At 42.6% G+C, this 12996-nt stretch overlaps 1 protein-coding gene across 5 annotated transcripts in view; it reads right to left on the reverse strand.

Annotated features, from left to right (window-relative positions):
- ADGRL3 (adhesion G protein-coupled receptor L3) overlaps nucleotides 1-12996 on the reverse strand; it is a 512006-nt gene that overhangs the window by 168453 nt on the left and 330557 nt on the right. For 3 of the 5 annotated variants that reach the window (XM_076336965.1, XM_076336964.1, XM_076336962.1), the window contains exon 7: nucleotides 7580-8380. In XM_076336965.1, the coding sequence (XP_076193080.1) occupies nucleotides 7580-8380 (801 nt within the window). Of the gene's footprint in view, nucleotides 1-7579; nucleotides 8381-10146; nucleotides 10162-12996 lie in introns of all 5 variants that reach the window. The other 2 variants (XM_076336963.1, XM_076336966.1) reach the window with 1 other exon arrangement.

The raw sequence follows: 12996 nt of genomic DNA on the forward strand, positions 1-12996 counted from the left end.
TCTCTAAAGCAGAATATGGCAGGGCATCCACATCTGATTTCTTGGCTTTATTGATTAAAAAAAAAGAAAGAAAACCTGGCATGGCAGCACTGCAGAGTGCTGGTGGCATTGAAGAAGTTAATTAGCAACACTGAACTAGACTTCAGGAGACGAGCCTTAATAAGTGCTGCTAAAAATATTACAGTAGTCATTTCCAGAACAAACACAATCAGTGGCAGACGAGTGAGGAGAGTGATCCAGACCCATGAGCTGCCACGGTGGAGGTATTTTCAGTGGGGAGCAAGAATAAAGGCTGCTCATTTTAAAAACACAGTAGCAAAAAAACAAGTTGGCATATGAAGAAAGCATCCAGGAGCCCACGTCCCAAGCCAGGCTAGTGGCTCTGCAGCCAGGCCAGAGCAGAGCTGCAGGGAGCAGAAGGTGTTTGCACCACATAGGGCCAGCCTTCAGGAATCAGGTGCACAAACATAATATAAGCTGAGAGGGTAATGCCTTGAGAAGAAGCCTGGCAGGTTATAATCCTGTTTTGGGGTGGGAGGAGAGGAGCTAGCAGAGGCAACAGCTCAAAAATGGAACATCCTGGAGTCCCTTGCTGGGCTAAACCCCCAACCCTGTGCAGACCCCCATCCCTGCACACAAGCCAGCAAAATCTGCTGGCCAAGGGATAAATGATGCATTCGTCACTAAAAACCATGTGTAAAAATCCAATGCTCAAAAGCTGTCTCTAGTCATGATGCAGTCCCTTCCTCCTGCAAAAGGTGGCCTCGGACATTTGCTATGTGTCACCTCTCGCTTCCTGCCCCTGGCAAACAGCTCAGACCCAAAGTGCTGGCACACTCATAGCTGGGTTTGGTGCAAAGTATTTGCATCAGACTGATAAGCTGTGGTGGATGTCAGCGTGACAACCCGGTGGTCTTGAGCTTAATGAAACGACAATTAATCACAGCTCCAGGCTGACTCCTCAAGTCGAAGAGCTCACTGCAGAAGAGGAAAAGCCGCTATCCTTCATACGCAGTTCATGCTTTTTTCCCCTATGCAATCACCCTGCTATCTTCAGCAGTACATCCCATGCTTGCTGCCAGGAACAGCCGCCTCAGCTTTTCAGACGTGTTCTTGGCAAGGTGCTTTCCCCCTCCTGGCGTTTGACGGGATTATGAAGCACCGAAGTTTCTGGCCTCCTTTTGTTTTGAAGCTTGAAAGTGAAGTTTAGCTTCATCATGTTGCCTCTTGCTGCTCTTCCCCTACTTTAACCATCCTGGCTGCCCACCAGCCCAGTCCCCAAGCACTCCCACTTGCGAGCTCGCAGGAACAGGACCCTAGCCCATGAATATTGGCTGTGACTTCATGGCATGCAGGTCTTACAGCAGATTCCTGTCTGATTTGCAATGGTAACAACCGATCTCCAAAGAGGATACAGCAGTATCCCGGTTTAGCTCCCGGATGGGTTAGGTCTGATGTACCATTTTCTCAGGCTGGCTCAAACAGGTGCCTCGTAGTAGGAGCAGTGACTCAAGGAAAAAAAGGGCTCCTCCACCTCCATTTGGTAAGGCTACCTCCTGTTCCACGGTCCTACTGAGAGAAGTACATTTTATTTAGGAGGAGGGAGCAACAGCGTATTTATTCATACTGGAGAGGCACTGAAGATACTGCCGCTGTGCTAACCAAACAGTATTAATATTTATGAAATGCTCCACAAAGGGAGTGTTTTGAAGCTGAGGAATCTTGTACTTTTTAAGGATTTTTGGTGAGAAGGTAGAGGAAAAAGCTCAAACTCCAGCTTTGCTGACAAAATGCAGAAATCCCTAATTTCCGAAAAGTGTCTGGTGGTATGATACTTTTTGTATCATTTTTTAATCAAACACTGCTTTACAAAGAGGGAAAATTTAAAACAGGATGAAAATGAAGAGACAGATCAGGCCTCAAAATGGGGAACAAACGCAATTCTGGATCCCAGCATACCCCAGGTAGGTGAAATAAATATACTCCTGTCCTTCTGAGCTTAAGGTACAGGCTGGCCAGCAAATGTAGGTTGAGATGCCAGCTTTGTTATGAAAGATGAAGAGTCTCTATGCTGCTTTCTTCACCTCCAAACTTAGACATGTCTTTCTATCTTAAATAGCAAAAAGGGACTGAAATATTTATAGAATAAATGGGACACACATATATGGGCAAATATTAGAGGATAAAAGCCAGGGCCCCAGTCATGATACATGTTTAGCAGAGGCTGCTGAAAGCAAGCACTGCTCTCTGAAAACCTCCAGCAACACTGTGCAACCAGCAGCTGTCACTGTAAGCAGTGAAGAGGAACAGGAGCGAGAGAGCTAGGGATGCTCCTAGATGGGAGGAAAGCAACTGGAAAATAAAAACACAGGAGAAGCTGCAATTAAACACTCAGCAGCTCCCTAAAAATGGCCCTCGTCCGCCAGAAGAAGCTGCTCATCAAAAAGGCTCAGCTGGCCTTTTAAAATGCAGCCCGAATTCAACTTCAGAGATACTAAGCGTGGCTTATTGCAATGGGATCTTGAAGTGATGGCAATTCATATCCTGTGCACAAGTGGGATTTAAGATTCAGCAGCCCTTTTGATGCATTTCCCAGGCAAGGATGTAGGGCGTTAAAGGCGAGCAGTGCAGGAAGCTGCTTTCAGCTACCTATTAGCATGTGACAGCTTTGAAACGTTCAAGATCCTCTGCCCACCATCCACATTACTCAGCTGTCAAAGGAAAGGCCTCAGATTTATGATGTGAAAATTACATTTTAACGAGGTGTCATATGTGTTTAAAGTTCTTATTCATCACCATACTGCCACATCTTCTACCCAAGACACAAATGCACTTAATTAGCATATTATAAGGACAGAGGGTTCACCTTATCTGCATTGTAAAACTGCTTTAGGAAAAAAACCCCAAAACTAACCACCCTTACTGAATGAAATGGTAGCAATCACATGTCAAGAGAGCATCCCAAAATATTTAACAAAATGTGGAGGATAAAAGTTTGACATGCACCCTCTGAGGTTTTTAAAATATCACAGATATGGATGGAAGCTTCATATCACATTTGATTACCGGACTGGCAGTCCACAGTGTTAATATGCAATCCATGGAAGCCACTTAAGCACAATGAGGCTGTATTAGAAGTCCTGTATCATATCACTATCTTCCTTATGTATTGGGCATATTTATTTATTAACTTCATACACCTATTAAACACCCCATATTGTAATGCCTGGGGCTCCTGGACATAAGTTAAAAGGGAAGAACAAAACATCTCCTCAAAAGTAGGAGGTCTGTATTTCCCATGCCACTGGGAACGGCTGCCAGGACATCCAAGTCCCAGTCATGCACAGAGGGATCCTTATCCTAGTTCAATTCCTTCCCTGGACTTCTTCACTGCCGAGCTACGGGACAGGCTTCAGTCCCTACCCCTGGTCTAAACGCTCAGCCAGCATATCCTGAGCCCCTGTGTGAGAGCTGCCAGCACTGGTGTAGGGCACCTCAGGCATTTAAAAGACAAAACTTTCTTCTTCTGGTCTCTCTGCTACCCAGGAACCATTACCTGGTAACCAGCCAGGAGCCATGACCGCCCAGGGAGGTGGAGAGATGCAGAGCCGGGAAACGCGTGTTTATATGCAGCACGGCGCTGGGAAGCAGGATGGGAGCACTCTACCTTTTTGGAGAGGAGGATTTGTTGATATTTTCTTGAATTTGTTTATGCAGACTGTATCACAAGTGGGTGATGATTAAAACAGGTAACTCTGGTAAATATTAAGACTGATTAGGTTGTGGAAAATTTTTCATTCTGTTGATACAGCCTTTCGTTTCCCTCTCTGCACATGTCTAGCAGGGCACATAAAAAAAATAACAACCTGAACACTTTTCTGGGTTCAACTTCTTGAAGAATGTGATGGAAAACACTGCTAGAGTTGCAGAGCTATTCTCACTATCACTTCAAATTAGCAAACTCAAAAGCAGCTACAAAGAAATAACCCAAAAGCTCAGGAGCACTTATGGAGAAGCATCCTCCAAAAAAACTCATTTAAAGGCCAAACAGCTCAAAGAAAATACGCTTCAAAGGTTTTTGGTATCTTCAAGTTCACTTCTTGAAGGTAGACATTAATGACAGGTTTCCTGGGATCTGCAGGCACTGAGGAGTATTTGCTTTCAACACTGCCTTTGGGATAACTGAAAACAACCCCAGACAAAAAGAAAAAAAAAATAAGCAGGGCAAATCCTTAAAATGCAGCTTTTCCCATTTCTGAGAAAAATGAACAATTGGTTTTAATTGAATCAAGAGCCCTGAATTGCTTCTAGATCAGCTGAATCCAGCTTTGTGCCTCACTTAAGACTTCAGAATATTTTTCCCTGGTATCTTCAGCTTCTACAGAAGTTGAGCATAGGAACTCCTGGTTTTGACACTCATTTACTCCAAGGAGTAAAAGCCCATTTTTTCAAACAGCGGGTGAGAGAAGCTCTGCAATAGTGAAGATCTCAAATATGTACCAAACCTACATGCACAAACAGACCTTTAATTGAAACTCACAGAAAATGTTTAATCACTGTGAAGAGCGAGAGGATGTGATCCCTGCTTTTCCTATAACTAAGCGACTCCTGCCTTGTCCCATTTTCCCTGGACGGTTTGGGAAAAGACTGAAAAGTTTGATTCTAAGTGAACTGGAGCCCCCAACATCTGTTTTTTATTTTAGATATCCTTGAAATGTATGATACCAGAGATTTCAAATATGGTTCAAATAAGTTACTGGCTATTTAGGTAGCTAAAGATACCACTTTTCTTGTTATGATCAATTTTTGGTTTTAAGAGCTCTTCTCCTAAAACTTCACCCTTAATTGTTTTTTAACAACCAATTTGTTCGACCCATCAATTTTACAATCTTTCTTTTATTTTCTAATTAAGCAGATATTGTTTACATATTTTGCTATTCAAACTGTAATGCTATGGAAAATGGCTGCATTGAACATTGCCTTGCTCTAAACAGAGAAACACTGGTGATTTTGGAAGAGAAGAGGGGAAACACATATCCACAATCCACTTTGTAAAGAAATAAATAACTAAATAACCAAATAAAAATATCCTGGGTCTTCACTGCTTTCCTAGTGTTGCATCAGCTCCTGTTCTGCTCTTTGGTGGAGGAGCTGGGTTTAAGCCAGCCATATATTTAGTATTATAGATAAAGCAATGCAGCATGAAATTTGGTGCTAACCAGAAAATGTGTTGCACTGAACTTGGAAGAGAAAGAGTCACGCAGACCTGGTCCCCTGGCTCCTCTCTGCAAGAAAAAAAAATGGTGTCAAGCAAGTGTTTGCTCACCTATTCAATTCAAAATCAGTGCTTCTGTTTGACTGACTCGTAAAATAATGTTCCTACTAATCAGGCTGTGCAGGTAATGGAGCAGTAAACTCCTTTTGCAAAGGTATTTTTCTTCACTTTGAAATGCCTTGGCCCATTTGAGCTGTCTCATCGAGAACTTCACTTGCTGTCAGAGCGGTCCTCTCAAAAGTCCTCTAAACCTGGTAAAATAGTGAGGTAATGGGATCCTTATGCATTTCTGCCAAAAAGGAAATCTCAGCAATTTTCAGAGAAGAGAAACGCATGTAAAATTGAGCTTTGTACCCACATTACAAAACTATCAAAAATTGCACAAAAGGAATGTCAGAGAAGGCTCACCAGATTCCCTCACACCAGCTTAACCCTCTTGTGTCCACCACTCAAAGCCGAAAACTGCTTCAGCTTTCCATCTGAGACACTGGGGGATTTTAAATTCTCATCCAAACATGAGTGAAATTAAAGGGGCTTCAAACCAGAGTGACACAAGGGCAAATCAAATCCTTGCACCCCACAGACTTTCAGCCCTCTGCAAGGTTTTTACCTGCTCTCCCATCTCACCAGCTTAGACTGGGAAAAAGGGGAGAATCGTTTCCTTTTTTATAGGAAAGTACAAAATCTGGGGTTTTCACTGATTATGGCTTTTTTTTATTAAAGACGCTATTACTGACAACGGTCACCATGTGAAAAAGCGGCAGCAGAGAGTCTGCTGTAATACCTGGAAATAATTCACTGAAAAGGAGAGAAACTCTGTGAAATAGAAGGGATGCAATTGATTTTCACTCCTCGGGGATAACCAATAGCTCACAAATTGCTCTGCTTCACTCCACCACTCAGAAAGTACATACTCATCATTAAGTTGGGAGAATGAGAAGTATTACTTCATTTTTTGCTCATCTGAGATCTTGCAGAGGTCAACACCATTGAAAACGTCCCTGCTCCTCTCTTAACAGTCACTCAGTTTTGCTCATCTGCCTCTTCAAGATTTCCTTCCCCTCTTCCTTACATTTTTGTATAAAAATGAGAAATTCACTGCCATTTTACTACTTTTATTCCACCCCTCCCCAGATTTTCATATCCACAGTTTCTTTCAGCATCTCTTGATCCATTTTTTATATGGATAACAGGCTGCACACAGGAAAAGAAAAAGAAAAGCTCAGCAACAGAAACCTCTCGACTTCTCTTGCAATCTGAAGACCTGAATCCACTCTTCCACTTCTTAGTTTCTTATTAATAAAAAAGAATGTTTTGGGAATAGCCATGTTATGAATCAAATAGTTTATTGTACAAATTATATTAATTCTGCCTTTCCTCTTACTTTTTCAGCCTTTCTGAAGTACACAGTCCACCACAGGAACTACCTGATAACTATGACTACATCGTGTACAGCAGTAACCATTTGAGCAAACTCTGTTTGGAAATTCTTGCACCACCATATGAGTTTGACCACAATCTAGGCTAAGTCATGTTATTAATAAAGTGAACATAATACAAAACAAGGAAGAAGTTGGTAAAGTTAAGTGAATATAACCCAGCTAAGTAGTTACCGGCATAAATTTCCAACAGGAAAAAAGGTGGAAAAGCTGGGAATCCTCTGGGGGCCAGATGCTCCTCTCTTAGAGAAAGTATAGTAAGTCATAGTAAGTCATGAAATGCTTTAAAAAAAAAAGAGCACCTTTGAAGAAAAGAAACCAACAACTTGGAAGATTTTGTTGTCAATTCCCCTCCTGAGTCTAGACACACACTTGTGGGTACATGTTAATGTATGCAATTAGCGGCGGCTTCCCTAAAGAGCCCAAACTCCCCCAGCTTAATGGAATGAAGTCATTTAAACTGGCTGGCAGTTTTCCCCTGCTTGTTTGCAGCGACAGCATCTTCCACGCTTTGTTTTGCCAAAATTCCTGCAGAAGGGAAGATGATCTGACATACGAAGGAAAATTCAATTAAGGAAAAGAGTGCTATCCCTGTGATGGGAACAAGAGCGTGGACATTTGGAGACTGTTTCAGGTTAGTCACGGGTAGCACATTCCTTTCTCCATTTCATTTCAAACTAAGATTAAAAAAAACATATTCTGCATGTATTAATATCTGAATATGCATCATAAGTCTTGTGGTGGGGCTTAATTTACAGAAACACAGGCATATCAGTAAGACAGGAGTGTACTTCAATTTTGCACCCTATTTGCAAGAAAAATAGAAAGCCCGATTCAGATTTTGGCTCGGTATTAAAACCCTTACCTGCTCTGCTGTCCAGCGGGCCAAAATCCAAGGAGTATTTCACGACGTGATAGTTGTTCCATACATAAAGGAGGTTGTCCCGGGGATTATAATCCACAGCAGCAATGTACTGGTAGGAGTTTGGAAAGGGCACATCCACCATGCTATCCTTGCTTTGGTCCGTGTTATATATGTAGTCTATTTTATTCCCTGTGGCTTCATTGTCGTCATCTTCATACACAGACTTCACCACATATAAAATCCCACAAATCATGAAGGCGTTAGAAGCTGACCTCTTGTCATAGGCAGTATCCCACGTCCCTTCAATCCTTAATGTGTAAGGGTTTAACTGGCTAATGACTATTTTGCCATTATTTTGTTCTGTTGCATAGATTACCCACAGCCCGTTCTCATCCACAGCCAGGTCTATATCAGACTTGCCTCCCCAGCGGTAGGGAGAGGTGTCATGGTAATTTGCATTAGCTATGATAGCCTCCCCGCTTTTTATCCTTGTCCGCAAGTCAAACTTGACTATGTTCCTGGTTCGTTCCTTGTTGAAGAACAAAGCCCCATCGTACACCACAAACCCCGTGCCATCCACCCGGTGCGGGAGTTTGTAGGTCGTGGTTGGCCTCCCGGCAATAAAGTCATCCTTGGAGGAGTACTCCGTCAGTGTGTCTGTCCGATACGGCGTCCAGGGCATGTAGTAGATCTTGTCAGATGCCTGCAGAGGGTCCTTGCACCAGGCACCAGACTGGTGGTCAGATTCGAATAAGTGTTCACTCTGGTATACTCCTTTCAGCAGTCCAGGACAAAGAAAAACTGTTGGAGGGGAAAAGAATTTAAAACAAAAAAACAAAATTAATGACAGTCCAGGGGTGGTTGGCCCAAACATCTCAACAGCTTCTAGTTCTGGAGCAGAGGACACTCGAGATCAGAGGAAACCCAAGAGCAATGCCTTGTAACTGGAGACTAGCCTTCCCGCCAGCCATGTCTCTAGAACAAGATTTGCTCCACCAAACTGATTTTTTTTTCCTGCTTTTTCTATCAACTGTGGCTCATTTTCTTATTGCTTTTCAAATCTATTTTTGCAGGTGTACATTCTCCTTTGTAAACTCTGAAATGAATATGTGCCCCCAAAGGATTTCTGGGTTTGTATTTCCAGATTATATTCTGCAGTGAATCTGTACCTACTAGGTGAAGGGGTAAACTCCTGGGGAATTGATCCACATATTTATTTGAACAGCCCACAGAAGAGTGGCCTAGAAATGGAAATAAGAAAAAGAAATTCCCATCCTTACAGCCCAAGCGATATTAAATATTTAAAGGGTAGCAGAGGTGAATCCCTTAGCAACTTAGAAGAGCGTTTAAAGCAACGGGAGCAGGGGGGACCACCCATCTACAGATCTGTAGTATAACTACAAATGAGGCTTTCAAAGCTGCTACAGGACACACAAAACATGCAGTCCACACAATTAAAAACGAATGACTGATGGATGCTGAAAGGAAAAGACAAGGAAGGAAGGAAGGAAGGAAGGAAGAAAGGAGAGAAGGAAGGAAAAGAATAAAGTTCACTGGAGAGGAACCCAAGGTCTAGATTTTAAGCAGTTAAAAAATGTCCTGTTAAATATAGTAGTAATTCAAACTTAAAAACACATAACTTCTATTGTTACATGAGAGGAGCACAGAGGAGCGGTTTGACTAACTGGGGTGCTTTGCTGCTCAGACTTCAGGGGGGCTGAGAGGGGCCAGGGCATGCCCAGCACCCAGGAGGAGGCTCGGCCGGCGCCCGGCTGACCTTGGCATCATGGGAACGCCAACGCCAAGAGGCCGGCCGGCTGGATGGGGAAACAAAAGGAGGGATGCTCCGGAGCAAAAGTGGCTCGCTCATCCCTTGTCATCCCCGGTAGCACCCTCCTGACCTGGAGGTGCTGCACACGCTTCGGGGGAGAATATTTGTTGGTTATTTGTAATGCTGATCTCCGTGAGCATGAGTAGTACAATAACTACGACGATGGGATGGGCAGCAGGGAGGCGTGAAGAGGTATCCTGTCACATGCTTCTGGTAGCGCGGGGCTGGCAGATGGGATCCCATGCTCACACTCCCTGCTTGGAGCGTAACCAATTATTTTCGGAAATGAAGAAATTGGTAATATCCTCTGGAGAGCAAGACAGGAGGAAAATCAGATTTAGTAACTGGTGTAAAAGGATATTGCTCTATTGGAGTCTAAGTAACCACCCAGGGTTGCTGATAAAGGGGTGACATTTCCAAGAGGCTTTTATGGCATAATTAGATATACTTATGCACATAAGTATGCATGCACACTTTCCAAATTCTTTGGGGCAGGAGAAGAGTGAGTTATCTAAACCTTTGAACAGAAATTTAATGAAAAAAAGTGGCACTGGTAAAGACTTTTCAGCAAAAATGAGTTATCTGGTGAAGTTGAGCAGCAGAGATACTAAATAAACTTTAACAAAAAAGTAGTGAGAATTAATGACAAAGTATTTCAACTAAAACGTTAAACTGTTAAATAACTTAGCCTATACATAAGTAATATATATATATAATTTGAAAGGTATTTAATTACCTTTTTGTTCCACTTCTATTGTAGAGAGAGAGGTAAAGAGAGAAAGGAGAAAAGAGAATAGATTAATGGTACTGTATTGGCCAGTTACTTTTCTTTACCTCTTTCATATGAAAAGGAAGCTTCATTAATTTACTTTAGTATGTGAACACTTTATATATATATATAAAAAGCCTTTCCTCTGATATACACTGGATAATATGCAGACAAGCTGAACAAAATACAGATAAATTTTAACTTTACAAAAATCTTTAAGAAGAAAAAAAAAACACTTGGGACATACCAAGCCCCCTGAACTATTTGAGATGCCTCGTCAGCAGCAGCCTTGGACTAGTTTCACAGAGCAAAATGAAATACCCATACACTGAAATATGACTGATACAGATTTATGTATAGAATAAAAACTCCAGGGAGAAACTTTATAGAATATACATCTTCATATTTTTCGCCAAAATCCTGTAAAACAGAGATCCCTACTTTAAGCAGGAGAATATTCCCTTATGGCACAAATACAGAACTTAGGAGAGTCAAATGAAGCACATCGGTGGATGTTCACAGAGTCCTGTCCTATGTCTTGGAGAAACAAGCTTTAGTAGGACTTGGGAAAAAAAAAATGTAATGTAATACTTATATGATTTATAAGATCCTGAAGACTTATAGTGTTAACGATTTAAAAATATCTAAGCACTATTTAAAAAGCCCAACCCCAGAACTTGTTGGATATTTTTATGTGAATTATTCACCATACATAATAATGCTGCTGAAGAGGCTACATCCCTTCAGACAAAGCCCCTTGCAGTCAGAATAAATAAATGCAGTGCACTTATTAATTGCTAAACTCTCAGTATCAGTTTCTATAGCTAACAGCCTCCTGCTAGAGGCCTTGGGCGCCCTCATCCAAAAGCCCTCTGCGGTCGTGGCACAAACACCTTCTTCTTCCAGCATGGTGGGGCCCCAAACAGCTTCTGCACTCCCAGCCCTGAGGTTTGCTGGTTCTGTGGGGCCTCGTCCCCGAAGGTGCAGGAGAAGACAGGCCCCATAAAATATCACTGAGGGAGAAGGGAGAACTTGCCAGCAAAACAGTATGGTTTTGACAGCTGAGAGATCTCTGTTCAGAGAAGCGAGACAGGAACGCAAAGGTATGCACGCGCGCTTTGTTTTTGCTTGCCCAGAGTTCACTCCGGCCCCTTCCAGACCAAGACACTTGCCAAATGACTGTCCTCCGGTGCTGGGACTGCAAACCCCTTTGCATTCAAAAGTCTCATTCATTTGGATGGGAAACTGCAGGCTCAATGGAAGAACTCTTTCAGGGTAAGACTGCAAATGCATTGGCTAGACATACGGATCTGCACTTTGCTGTGCAGGGAGGCGTACATCTGAACCCAACTGCAGCTCCCAAAACAAATGTTTTCAAACTTAAACAGCCTTTTTTACCTGGGCTTTGATTCAGCCTCCTTTCTACCTTGTAACAGGTTAAGGTTAAAGGCAAATGTTTTCACCATGTGGCTTTCAGGGCTCTAGGGAGCAGAGACGACACATTTCAGTGCAAGAACCTGGTTCTGCAAGGGAAAGAGCCAGCAAGATTAAAAGGCACCATACCCAGCAACGGGAGAAACCCGCACAGCAACTGGTCTCCCCATCCCAGGCTGTGGCTGGCCACAGTTAAGTAAGGTGTTCAGAAAAACATTAAATGTCCCTGGCAAAAGCAAGAAAGCAACATGACAGGTCCCCAAATGTATGGCTTCACACTGATTCTTCTGGCTGATGGTATACTGTACCTCTGGCAGCATAGAAGGCAGTAATTTACATTTCCAAATGAGCAAAAGCTTTTGTAATGCACTTGAACAACAGCGTGATATTGTAAAGCAGGAAGAGAAGCTTCTGCAAGAGATAATATATTCGCAACCAGCTGAGCTGAGTGACCTGAAGCATTGATTACCCTTATTCTGAATAGCTCATATGTGTTATTAGCGGTCAGTGCCATATCCAGCTCTCTTACAATTCCAGACACAGTATGTGCTTTGGTGACCTCCTGCATGGTGCTTTTCATTGTATGTATCCCAAATACGTATTTTCCTCCTGCTGATTTAAGACTTAATGCTTTTGAATTTCAATAATTACTCAGCTTATATTGAGATGTCATATTATTCAAACAGGTTGCATGGGAAGCTAGGAGGATTTAGCTCATTGAGCAATATTAAAAGGAAGGGTCTAATTAGGGTCTGATTATCCCTTCAATTATGCAACATATCACTGCAAAACTGTCTTCATAAAGTATTGGAAGAATTTTTAAAATTTTGCCCAATTACAGACAATTTTACATCTCTGCAATGCCTGTGCCAGTCCACAGAATTTAAATATTGCTTATAGTACAGGAGGCACCCTACCTTCCTACAGGGATCTACAGAAAAAGCACGCATACACAGTTATTGCTCCTACAGTGAGATCTTCCACTCCTGCTATTGCTGCATTAGAGCAGAACAAAGGTATTTCACCCTGATTTCATACGCTGGTTGCAGGCCAGTGCCATTGGCTTCAATAGCGCCAGAGGCCTGAAGGAAATCAAGAACCACTTGCCAGGGCTGAGAGGAGTTACAAACAAGACTTTCCATGTACCCCGATTTTCTTCCATTTCTTCGGACGGAAGAAAAACAGAGGCTGATGTGTGATCATCGGCTGCTACAGCCTACCCCTGCTGCGCCTGGAGCCGAGTGATCAGGCAGATTCCTGCCACCTGTTCAGAGAAATTGCACAAACAAATTAATTAAATGCTCTTAGTACTGCTGGGTTGAGGCTCTGAAAATACACTTTTAATTTCTGGCACAAATAACACTTGAGCAACATTAACTGCTC

This window comes from Aptenodytes patagonicus, chromosome 4 (assembly GCF_965638725.1).
Source record: "Aptenodytes patagonicus chromosome 4, bAptPat1.pri.cur, whole genome shotgun sequence".
Taxonomy (NCBI): domain Eukaryota; kingdom Metazoa; phylum Chordata; class Aves; order Sphenisciformes; family Spheniscidae; genus Aptenodytes; species Aptenodytes patagonicus.